The 12,906-nt window shown below is 41.7% G+C and overlaps 1 protein-coding gene across 8 annotated transcripts in view; it reads right to left on the reverse strand.

Moving 5' to 3' along the window:
- The window catches only part of col12a1b (collagen, type XII, alpha 1b), a 150,708-nt gene that overhangs the window by 44,701 nt on the left and 93,101 nt on the right, over positions 1-12,906 (reverse strand). For all 8 annotated transcript variants that reach the window (XM_044169248.1, XM_044169244.1, XM_044169246.1 and 5 more), the window contains 7 exons: positions 11,111-11,253; positions 6,495-6,624; positions 5,589-5,731; positions 3,559-3,688; positions 1,862-1,981; positions 815-961; positions 128-244 (listed from right to left, as the gene is read on the reverse strand). In XM_044169248.1, coding sequence (XP_044025183.1) covers positions 128-244; positions 815-961; positions 1,862-1,981; positions 3,559-3,688; positions 5,589-5,731; positions 6,495-6,624; positions 11,111-11,253 — 930 coding nt within the window. The remainder of the gene's footprint in view (positions 1-127; positions 245-814; positions 962-1,861; positions 1,982-3,558; positions 3,689-5,588; positions 5,732-6,494; positions 6,625-11,110; positions 11,254-12,906) is intronic.

The raw sequence follows: 12,906 nt of genomic DNA on the forward strand, positions 1-12,906 counted from the left end.
AAACGGAAACCAACAGCTGCCTGGAACTGTGGGAAAAATATATCTAAAAATCTACTGTAGAACCAAAAATGGTCAGAGAAATGGTGGATATGTTAACTGGTATATAGTGAAAATCTAGGAGACTTACGGTCCGCAGGGTTGAGTTTGATGCGGTACGATGTGGCCGCCCGGTGAGGAGTCCATTTGATGCAGAACTTGTCGTGGTCGATGTTGAAGGTCTCAATGTTGGTGACGTTCAGGTAGACTGAGGACAGAAATTCACCATCAAATCAACAAATCAAAACATATCAGAGAGACAGTTTCAGGGTTTGTAAAACGTGTCATAAATATCCTGTGAGATACGAAATAATGTAATAACTTTACATGACACACGCACAAGTACCTGTGCCTTTAAATAATCGGTACAGTCTTATCCTTAGTTGTATGTGCACTATGTACTACTATGTAGACTATGCACTAACAGTGTTTTTAGAAAGCTGAGACAAAATGATTTTAAAAATGTTACCAAGGTTTTCAAGTCTAAAGTAAGTCAAATCTCACAACAGTCACATCCAAAGTCGTGTAAAAGTTCTCATTTGTTTTTTCAACCTCAAGTCATCTCTGCCACAAATTAAAATTCCCTCCCACTGCGTTGTATTTGGGTGGCAGAAACATCGGCGGTGGAGATCTCAGAAAGCATAACTAGAGCAAAAATATCTGCGAGGCGTAAATGAGAAAAATGTGTTGCGTTGATTTGGAATAACTGACTATTTCCTGGAAGTTTCTTGGCAGTAGGACTGCTGCATTTGTCTGTTCACACAGTTACTGTACGTACGTGTTGTTCCCTGTCCAGGGAGGGGGTCGCTCATGCCGCCGGTGTACTGAGCCACCACTTGAAGATCGTAGATGGTTCCAGGCAGCAGGTTGTGCAGAGTGTAAGAAGTCACGTCGCCCACAAAGAAATCGATAGGCGGGCCTGTGCCTGGAAAGACAACAGCACAAAAATTAAAAAGAGAGAAAATGCAGGACTGAATCGTGTGCAATTACTGCGGTTACAAAACACTCAGAAAACAAAACATCAAAGAGTTTGCAGAAAGAGCACAACTATCTGGGAAACATCATTCAAGCAAATTCATTTCAGACAAAACAATCCCAAGTCAAGGTCCACTTACTAGCTTTTTCCTGAGTATCACACAGTCTTTAATTTCAGGCTTTATCACGGATGAGGGAAGTCCTAAAAGTGCCATGGAGGAAATTATAACCGCTACTGAGCTCACATGTCAACACATCCATCTCCATCCACTGATGAAGACTGTGTGATTCAGCTGAAAGTTCCGGAAGAAGCTAGTAAGTGGACCTAAAGAACGAGCTTTCGTGCTTAGAAACGAAGCAGTTTTGAACAGGTGTCAATTGATTTTATGAAAGACTGAAAATACCAGCAGATGACTCTTTCAGTTTGTACATTTTATGAGCACATATTTAACAAAAAATTACCTGTGTAGGTTTTTCTATATTCCTGTGGTTATGTAAAAAAAATACTTACAATACAACTTTCTCTTGTCTTTATTTTATTGAAAGTAGTAGTTCCCCAGCTGAGGAAAGGGAATTGTAACACAAAAGTCTTTTTCTCACCTCTCTCTAATCTTTCCCTTTTTCTTTCTAAAAATATTCAAATAAAATCAATCTGCTCATAGTTCAACATACACAACCGACGTACGTTTCGTTTGAAAGGGTAAACAGCCAAACAGGTTAGGAACCACTGCCTTAAATCCTCAATTCTCCTTCATCCAATCCACAACATTTCACCAGACAAGAGCAGTGCGACGTAAAGACCAGTGTTCGTAAACTGGTGCGTTTGTGTTGATGTGACATATTGTCTCACCTGCAGGAGAATAGATGAGTTTGTATCCCTGGACGGGAGCTGGCACCGGGTCCCAGGTTACTCTGAATCGGGTGTACCACTCATCTGAGACACGAAGGTTCCTGGGACTCAACAGGCCGACTGCGACAGAGAGGAGACACGTGTCAACAACAACAACAACAACAACAACAAGAACAACATGGCTGCATTTCCAGTTCCACATTACTTGGCTGGAGCCGAAGTGAACTCGCTGAATCTTCAAACGTTTTACATTTTAGGAGTTTTACTTTTCAGAAATAAAACTGTATCGTCTTACGAGAAGTAAAAAGTGTAGAAATCTGCTGCGTGTTCCTGGTGTCGTGTCAATACCCAACGCTCATCAATTTCACCAAAATATCAAAGATCCAGTCTGTGGCAGCTTAAGGCTGCTAAGATTTTAAAGATTAAAAAAAAGGACATTTTTGAAGTTAACTGTGTTTGACTCAGCAGAAAGGGGGGGGGGGGACCTGTTTAAAATTACTGATAATTTGGTTAAAATAATCTGTTCTGAGGTTCTGATTCTTTTGCTTTTTCAAAATAAAACATAAAAACTGAACACTGTTTATGAAATTCATTATATGCGACACATTTTGGGTCTTTACTCAGCCTTTGAGCGAGCCGGGCGGCTGCTGAGTTCTGACTTGGACTGATGCCTGAAAGTGCCTGGCCCACACACACACACACACACTTTCTTCAAGTTCCTATTGTTTGTATAACTAATGCTACTGCTCACCAGTAAAGTGCTCTCCCAGTTCAGCTCCTGTGAGCTCCCAGTGGTCTGAACTCGTCACGTTAACACGTGTTGGCACTGTTGACTAATGTATGTCTACTGTATTTATTTTCACTGTACAGACGGCTCTCTCCAGCACCGCTGGCCCGCAGAGCTGCGAGCTGTCGGTGTGTTTAACTCAACTGTTGCGTCAGCAGCAGGCGGCTCAGCGAGAGCGAGCCGTAACACAGAGTTCCCAGGTTCAATCCCTGCAACAAACTGTGTGACCACAGCAAGATACCGATACAGTCGCAGTCGGCTTTAAAACGCTGTAAAGTAGACTGGAATGCAACTTTTTCCGTTTGAACTCAGCGTGAGTTTCTGTTTTCTGAGACACTTTGTATTCATACATTACAGAAAACAATGGAAGGAATACATTAAATTCTTATGTCCTGTAAGTTTGAAAGTTGGCTCTGAAAAGTTTGTTCCACACACCCATACTTTCTCCACAACAGAGCTAAATCCACTACTTCTGTGTTGCACAATCACCTCCTCATAGCTCCAAAGCTCCACTGGGGTATTTGTGGTCTATTGGCAAAGTGACTGTTGTTTGTAACATACTGATCATATGATGGAGGAGAAGTGGATTACGTTGCAGGAGCAGTTCAAGATGTTCCTATTGATGTTTTGTGACATCAATATTTTTGGGTCGCTGTTGAAATTGATGGATTTTCATTGTAGTACACAAAGGACCTACAGTCTACGCAGTACTGTGCCTGAACGCATCCTGTGCAGACACGGTGCGATACTACGCTGTTGAAACATCCTGTTGCTGAGTTCTGGCTCTGTTTTGAACACACTGTCAACCAGGAAAGGTGCGCACCAGCCAGCTGATCAACATTTCTCAACAGAGAGTGCAGAGCTTCTTCTGTTGCCGCTAAACATCTGTGTTAATCTGTGGCTGCCTCACCTGTACGTCCGTTTCCATTGAGGGACCCTCCGGGGCCCTCGGCGTAGACGGCCTCTACAGTGATGTTGTACGGGGTGTCAGGGAGCAGATTCTGCAGCCTGGCGTTGTTTCTGTTCCCTGGAACCACAGTCTGAGGATGAAAACACCACCGAGTCAGAGGCTTTCGACACAGAGGAAAACGTTTAAGCAGTAATGATTGTTTTTACGCAGTTCATCCAGAGAATCCTGAGTAACAGGAAGGTTGTTTCTAGAGAGATGTTGTGACAGCCCGCTGGTCTGTGTAGGTGTGCCTTGTTGTTTGCTCTTCTCTTGCAGGTTCATGTATTTGGTAGGCGGGGCCGTTCATTTGGGCTGACTGGGAGCACCTGGACCAAATGCTCCCAGTCACTCTAAAAGCTGCCACCTTCCCCCTCTTGGAGAGTCTCTTCATGTGTTGCATTTCCTTATCATTTTTCCACCAACGTTCACACACATCCACCATCACTGACACCAGTGATGTTACTGACAGCCACATCACATCTCTTTTGCAATTTCTAAGCACGTATTTGGTGTTTGACCAGCAAAAAGGCAAGAAACTGTTTTTCTGGTGCATTTCCACTTGTGTTTCCTCCTGTTCAGACCAACTCGATGTCACAGACACACTCGCACCTCTCCAAAACTATGCGTAATATTACATACAGCTTACACGGCGTGGATACGTCGTTAATTCACGTGTGCTTTTTTCACACTGGTGAGCTGATATGAAATAATCAATAAAGGCTGCCTGCTCACTGTCAGTCGCATTTTCTGTGCTGCTCCACCTCTTTCAATATTTAAACATGAAAAAAATACATTTTACAATATAGATAAATAGAAAATAATTAGTTTAATCTTTAAACCCCCCAAAGTTAGAGTTTGACGTCTTAAACATCCCTTTCATCAATAACGAAACGGTTTTCAGACTGATCTGTCTACACCGGTAGGGATGAGCAGTCTGAAAGCTGTTGGTGTTACGATGTGTTGAATTGGGGAATTTCCACACTGTGTCACCTTCTAGGCCTTAAAGCTGGTTTCCATTCCTTTAGCAGAGTCACCCCTACTAATCAGGAAAGAATCATTTGGCCAGTGTCCTGAAGCAGACGATCGCAGCTGTGTACAAACACAAGCCTTCTCTATTAGTCACAGAGGCTAAATTGTAATAATTGTGTGCATTGATAAATGGTTATAAGTTCCCCCGTAAGTCCCAGTTTGGAGAAATCCTTTCATCGCCGTCCCTCCGCTGCAGTTAGTTGACTCATACAGAACAGGTGCTTCGCTAACAAGTGTAGGGGGAACACAGCTGGGCCGTCTCCGCCCTGCACCACCGGTCCAACTCATTATTTAGGACTATTAATAACGTTATTACAGCCCAAATTATAGTGTTTGTTTAACAGCGCCTGTAATTACTCCAATAATCTGTGATTTATAACCTGAACGAGCCAAGGGAATCCTGAGATGTGACTTCACCGCATAGTTTGCATTGAACATCACGACAAACGGCGAACAGCGAGAGTGTATCAAGAGTTTATCTTAAACATTTATCCAAAACAAAAGACGTCATTACCTGAAATTAATCTCTCATTATTGATAAAACTTGGAGGGTCGAGTGTTATGTCTTAACAAAAATCTGTCTGTAAATGTTTGAGTGCTTTCTGTCTTTTGTGTGCTTTCGATTTCTTTAAAGGTTAAGAGCAGCTTTTCTTGACAGTCTTGGTCCACTCAGGAGTGGATGAGGCAGGACGAAAGCATATGAGGGTCCGTATTCTCCCCAAAACCGTCAGGAGGACCCGTCACTTCACTAATAAATGCACCAGAAAGAGACGCTGAACTAGTTTAAACTTTTTACGCTTTACAGTTATGTCTCTGTTTGCAACCTGCAGCAGCAGGTTCCTCTTCCAGGACTTTTGCTCTATCACTACACTTTTTGAGTAAAAGTTTGATGGTACATGGTCATTATGGCTACACAGACCCTTGTGACTGGTGTAAATCAGCCTTTTTTGCAGTGTACTTACAAACTCGGTGATGGGGTCTCCGGTCATGGGAGCGTAGGCGATCCTGTACTGCCTCACCGGACCCTCTGCGTGGTCCCAGCCGATGGTGAGGGTGCTGGTGGTGGCATCGAACACACGCATGTTCCTGGGGCCGGTCCGCGGCACTGCAGCATTAAAAATTGAATTAAGTGATTGTGAAGTTTACGTGTCATGTGCTAAAACGGCACGATTTACTTTTAACAAGTAAACAGGACTAACCAGCATATTTTCATCTTTTTGTTTAATCGTTTTTTTATAAATTTGATTAATCAGGCAGATCTGCTGCAGCAGTGCAAAGGCTAGTCAAAGAAAGTTTAATGGTCAGTACGTCAAACTGAGTTTTAACAGGTTTTTATTCATTTTTGACTAGTTTTGACTAACTAAGTGCCTGCAGAGTATCCAGGGCAAAAGCATCGTTTTCTTTTAACAGTCGATAAGGAAACAGAAATAGAGGTAACCTGGATGTAACTCCAGTTTTATGAATACATAAGTGGCCAGTTAGTAATGGCATCACACTGGCGAAGCTTGACGAGCATGTTGACATACTTGATAAAGCTTCTTATTTTGTTAATATTAACTACAAAAAAACCACTATTTTGCAAATGTGGAAAGTAGGCTTCTCTGGTGCTGTTTGTTCATTGTAGTATTTGTTTGTTTTATGAGAACTACCAGTGAAGTACCACTGAACCGTTAAGTGCCGCAAATGATAAGATATCATCATTTGTTGAGAGAAACAAGATGTTAACACTGATAACTCGTTAAGATGAACATTTCTTGCAGTGTAGCAAGCGCTTACGCATCCATGCATATGACTCAATGTAAACAATGGTCAGCATGAGTCACTTGATTGTATACACTGTCAGAATGTGAGATTGCTGTTGTGCTTACGTGTTTTGCCGAGGCCCTTGACTGGCGATCCCTCTCCATCGGCGTACAGAGCTGAGACAGCAACCGAATAGGGAGTATCTGGGATCAGGTTGTCCAGGAAGGCATTGTTAGTATTTCCTGGAACCAGGACCTTTTTGGAAGAGAAACCCAAGGGTCAAAAAATATATAGACATCATCATCATCATCATCACGAGAGCCACAGCAGGGAGGCTTTGCCTATTCAAATGAGCCTCTTCATGCATTACAAAAAGATCTGGCAGTGATAATGTACATAATGACCTCACTGCTCATCCCGCATCCAGTTATCTCCCAAGCATTCTGCTGCCAAAGTTTTCCTGAAACACTAACAAAGGCCTGGGAGGTTAGACGCCAAACAAATCATTCATTCGGTAAGTGGACTGACGGATAAACAGTTTCTGCTAGGAAGCGGCTGGAGAGCGCGGGGTCTGTAGCTCGACGTGTTTTCTAACAACAAGGATGACTGCAGACCGTCTCTTGTCACTGGGATTATCACGGCATCTATCCCCTGCTTTTTGAGCCATAGAAATCTGGGCCATTACATCATGGGAAATATATCTGCTGGTTGAACTCAAGTCCCCCCTCATCTAGAGCTTTTGTTTTGGTTAAAGCAAATATCTCAAAGGGTTTTGGACCCAAAGCTTCTGGCACATCGGACCATGAAACAGGTTCCTCAGTGATGATGTGGTTGAGATCCCACAACTAGAAGCACACATACGCCTGCTGACCCGGGGTCAAATCCCTCCAGTCCACTCAACAGTAAGGCCAATGGATTGGCCGTTGTCCTTTTAAAACACGACGAATTACGTTAGACTGGAGGTGTAGTCATACAGTCATTTCCTGAAGGCAGAGCTGCTCTCGAGAATTGAGATGTAACTCACTGGTTGAGGAAAATCTCAGTGAATGGAGCCAAAGAACCCCAGGTTCTTCTGGGTAATTAATGGGCTTTTAACCCTCCGCAGTCCAGGTACATTTTGGTATATTCTTGCCGACTTTCTATGCTTTTTTTTTTTTTTTTTAGCGCCTTTTACTGTCCTCATCCCTCATGCATGGCATCCTTTTGTTCACCACAAACTCAGCTATAAGTCTGATATCTCCTTTTGTCAATTTAACAAAGTACAAAGCCGACAGGAACCCAAAATACAAGAAAAATGACACATGCGCCTGTAAAAATGTACAAATCTTTAGTGATAATCACTCAAAATAATATCATAGAACAGTTCTAGGTTATAAAAAATATTGTACAGCAGAAACGTGTAAGAAATAAAACTATAAATCTAAGTCTATTTACATGTTATTTTGTGATTTTATCCCAAATCGTTTTGGGGCCTTTTTCATTGAAAGTCTATGTATGCCTCATTTTTTTTAAATGCCAGAGCCATGAAGAAAATAATTATTTTCACTGATGACTTTTCTTGTCTACCCTTTTCTTGTTCCTAACATGATAGTTAACTATAGATCACACAAAATCGTTAGTTGCTGTCCATTGTTATCGTCACTCACATACCAAGAGTGTTCTTACAGCTTATGTAAACCACTTGAACGTCGTGCATGCTGCGTATTTGAAGGCAGCATAACATTAGACGGAAGCCCAGTGGAAAAGACGAGTTAAAAGATGAGGATGCTTGTATTATAAAGCCTAGTGCTTTTCTGGTACCTAAAAATGTTATTTAACAATGCTAAGGTTAGCTAGTTAACATAGCTGAGCCCTCATTGGTGGTCACAATCCCTTTGGTTGTACTAATGTGGCTCCTTCCACCCTACAAGGATCTATTGCAATATACACCCATTCCTTGTGTCATTTTAAAATGAAGAAAAGTTAAGGAATGTGACTCTGGCAATGGAAACTTTGCTTCTAGCTGTGTTTGTTTTGCACTCTTTGCAAGTTTACTTTGTCTATTATAACTCTATAGGAGGCTTACTTTTCTATCCCCAGAAAAATCTGCACCCGGGTTCAGCTAGGTGGATAGTTTCCTGACGTTCCATCAGTCAAATGAATGAAAACAACAACCAAGGAGCATGTTCATTATATGGTCAAAAGTATGTGGACCCCCTTAACGCTACAGCATACAATGATGTTGTGTTCTTCCGACAGTTTGTCTCTTTCCTGTTTCAACATGACGATGCCCCCGAGCACAAAGCCGGGTCCATAAAGAAATGGTGTCCCCAGTTTGGTGTGAAAGAACCTGACTGATCCTGCACAGAGCTCTGACTTCAACCCCATCCAGCACCCTTTGGGATGAACTGAACACTGACCGTGAGCCAGACCTGATCACCCAACATCAGTGTTGGACCTCACTGATGCTCTTGTGTCTGAATGGGAGCAAATCCCTGCAGCGGGTTCACAATCACAATTTTCCACATACGTTTGACCATAAAGGGTATATTTTCTGAACTTTCTACTCTAAAATCTCTTTTTTGGTTCTGCCCACTTAAGTTTAACTCAACTAATGATACAACCCTAGAATTTTCTCTTTCAAAGCAGCGCTGTCTCTTAGAAAAATTACAAAAATAAAATTACTATGTTGACTCATTAGCTTACAACAGCTACAGGACCAAAATGTATACATCTGTGATGTAAAATGAGGCCAGCTTAGTCATCAAGAGTTGGTGAACCAACTTCCTCTCAGACCAAAACAAAAAACAGAAGTGAAAATAGATAGAGGAAATGGTGACTACAAGGGATAATAAACCACTCAGTGTGGAGACTATGGGGGATAATAAGCACTATTAGCTTCACAGCATCCAACAGCCTAATTAGATTACAGCCTTACGGCCCCAAAAACTTCAACCATAGGAGCTTTTATTGATGTCAGTCACAGATGTGTCCGGCGTGCAGTATTTCCAAACTTTAGTCACAGAGTTCAAACTCTTTGTGGGGAAATAAAGCCCCCTTTTCTTTCCCTGCACTCCAGATATTTGCACTGGTGCATGAAATCAGTACGAATGGAGAAATACAAAAAGCTGACAAGTCATGATTTCCATATTTAAGAGCATCACCATAATAACTGCTGCTCAAACATCTGCGCAACATCAACACGAACACTTAGTGAAACAAATAGGAACGGCCAAAAGGGACCACCTGTTTCCATGGAATAGACCGACCCGGTGAAAGCTATGACCCCGCGTTGATTTCGCTGGTTTAATCAGATGTGGAGGAGAGACGGATGAAACTGATTTAGACTTTCAGACAACCAAAGTAGATGCAACATGAGGTTAGTAACACTGTATAAGCCACACTCAATATACAGCTGTACCAGTCCCAAGTCCCAAGTCGAGAATCAAGTCAAGACCAAAAAGTCTCAAGTCAAGAGCTACAAGTCCAAAGTCAAGACCAAAAAGTTTCAAGTCAAGACCTACAAATCCCAAGTCAAGTCCCAAGTCGAGAACAAAGTCAAGAGCTTCAAGTCCCAAATCAAGAACCAAGTCAAGAGCTGCAAGTCCCAAGTCGAGAATCAAGTCAAGACCAAAAAGTCTCAAGTCAAGAGCTTCAAGTCCCAAGTCAAGAACCAAGTCAAGACCAAAAAGTTTCATGTCAAGACCTACAAGTCCCCAGTCAAGTCCCAAATCAAGAACCAAGTCAAGACCTACAAGTCCCAAGTCAAGAGCTACAAGTCCCAAGTCGAGAACAAAGTCAAGACTAAAAAGTCTCAAGTCAGGTCCAAAGTCAAGACCTTCAAGTCCCAGGTCAAAAGCCATGTCAAGACCAACAAGTCAAGTCCAAATGCAATGTGATTGGCTGCTATCATATATCCATTGTCCGGGTAATGAAGAGCTGATTTGCTGCACACTTTGTAACTTGGGGAAGATATCAAGTCATTCCAAGTCAAAAGGCTGAAGTCCAGGTGAAGTCACGAGTCAGTGGTGTTAAAGTCAAGTCGTGTCATTTTTTTATTTAGTCTAAAATCCATCTCACTTAGCAGATTTTAAAACTTGGCTCTTGTCTGTAATTATTTCTGAAATGAATAGTCAATTAATCACTTAGTCAAGTTTCCTTTGCCTCTCAACTGTGAGGATTACCTGCTTTTCTCTGTTTTACATCACTGGAAATTAAATATATCTTTGTTGGTCCGACAAAACAAGACAAAACAAGACAAAACAAGACATTTGGAGATGTCACCTTAGGCTCTGGGACATTTTCATTATTTTTTGGCATTTTATAGACTAAATGAACAATCAATTAATACAGACAGATAAGTCAATAATGAACATAATCATTAGTCATAGCCCTATCAGTCACAATATCCTCTTTATCTTAGAAAAAGCAAGACAAAAACTGCTTGTGGGATGAGATAATTCCCCTTTTTTCCAATGTAATTTCACTTATCTCCAAGAAGAGTTGACCTGCAGCCTTTGCAACAAGTTGATTTGCGATGGGGGGAAAATGTATTATCTGATCTCACTAGCAGATTTCTACAACTGTTTAAAAGTAAAAAACCAGAGTTTGTTATTTTGTTGTCTTTACATTTGTAGCTGTAATCCCTCTCCTTTGTGAGTTGAGACAGCGATCTCAGGGTAAACCACCTCTTCCTACCCTTGAGGCAAATTCTGCTGCTAATGACAGTTTGTGTTTTAACAGCCTGCAGAGAGTTACTCACCGACTCGGTGGGTCTGACTCCGGTCAAGGAGGAATAAGCCACACGGTACTGATGAACCTGGCCTGAGGCGGGCTCCCAGCGCACGTTCAGGCTGTTGGGGGTGGGGTTGTACACCTGGATGTTCCTGGGTGGCGTGCGTGGGACTGCAGGGTCACAGAGGTTAAGAGAAAGTGAAATGAGGTAGGGGGGAGTGCTGACTTTCTTCACTTAGCAACAAAACATCAAAACGAAGGGCTTGTTCCAAGTACGTCCCATTTTAGGACCCAGAAAATGACGGCTACTGCTGATGGATTTACAAACACATGTGATTACATTCCTGAAAATGTCACGTTAGTAAGTAAAGTGCTAAACAAGTAATGGAGCCAATGTCAAGCCAAGGATTAGATTGTCAGTTTAGGCTTTGCATTTTTAAAAAGCAGCAGCACTATTCTGAAACCAAATTCTTCAAACAACTGACAAAAGGTCAGAACTCCAGTGAACTTTATAGTGAATTAAAAACATAAATGAATAAATCTGTTACTGTCTGTTGTGTTCTGTTACAGCTTGGAATTAAAACAAGCTGATTTTTTTTATATGCCTTCCAAAATCTCTGGCTTTTATCAACATTTAATGGAAGAATAAATTGTCTTTGCAGCGGGACACACTGCATCACAGTCAAACTCAAGGTCAAACTCAAATGCTGAGTGCAGCAAAAGTCTCCTGCAGGAGAGTCATTTTATAGTGTCTAATGTGTAGACAGAAGTAGCACAGTTTTGGGTTTATGCAAAACCCCTAACCTCCATTTTAAAACAGACCAGATGTGCATATCCCCCTGGTATTTGGAGCTTTACCCAATAAAACAAAACTAGATGCAGTAGGTAGAATTAAACAGTTCCCTCCTCCTTAATAAGCAAAAAACCTCCGGAGCAAACCCTTTTCCCTAATGTTGAATAACCTCATTGAAAAAATAATCATTTAATACCTTTAAAATACAGAGGACACAATCTCTCAGGATGTTTTACTTCTATCGTCCAAGGACAAAATTATCTTCTATCCTTCAGAGAGATGATGTAATCTTGATCTAATTTTGTGTTATTAATTGTTTTATAGCAGTAAGCGCCATTTATTTTCACATTTTGGAGTGAAGCACTGTTTTTGTCCAGACAAAACGTGACAAATTCCTCCTGGGACAGAAACAGTAAAACTGAACTGAGTTTCTGGTAATAAAAGATCATTAACGTCACACACAGGCTCATATTCATTGACAGACTGACTCACAAAGAGGGCCAGTAAGTCACTGCTGTGATGGAGAGGTCGCCGAACCTGCCAACAGACGTTACTGGTTCACTTCTCGCTGCAGCCAACACACGTGACACTTCACACGTTCTACTACAGTGTCCTTGCTGTCATTCTGCATGAATGAATGTTTCACTGCCTAAAATGTTAACACAACCTTTTCAAACAAATAAATGATAAAAGACTAACTGTAATTAGCATAGTCTGTGTGGCTGTGGGCCGGTGAGATGATGAGATATTTCACCTTTTACTAACTTTGAGAACGCACGCGCGACGAGGTGCCGACCAGTGTGAGCTTCAACGCAAGTTCATCAGATTAAAACATGTCGCACATCTCTTCTCCAGTATACCGTGCTTTAAACGTTTGAACTGGATACAAGGAAGCCATTATTATTAAATACTTTACCTTACCTTAACCTGAGCCCCAACTGATCCCCAACCACAGCCAGTTATCTCTGCGACAGTTAACAATAAACTTACTGTACAGGAAAAACTATTCGAAGGGGAAACAGACTGCTTTG

Source organism: Siniperca chuatsi, linkage group LG16, assembly GCF_020085105.1.
Source record: "Siniperca chuatsi isolate FFG_IHB_CAS linkage group LG16, ASM2008510v1, whole genome shotgun sequence".
In the NCBI taxonomy this organism is placed as follows: Eukaryota; Metazoa; Chordata; class Actinopteri; order Centrarchiformes; family Sinipercidae; genus Siniperca; species Siniperca chuatsi.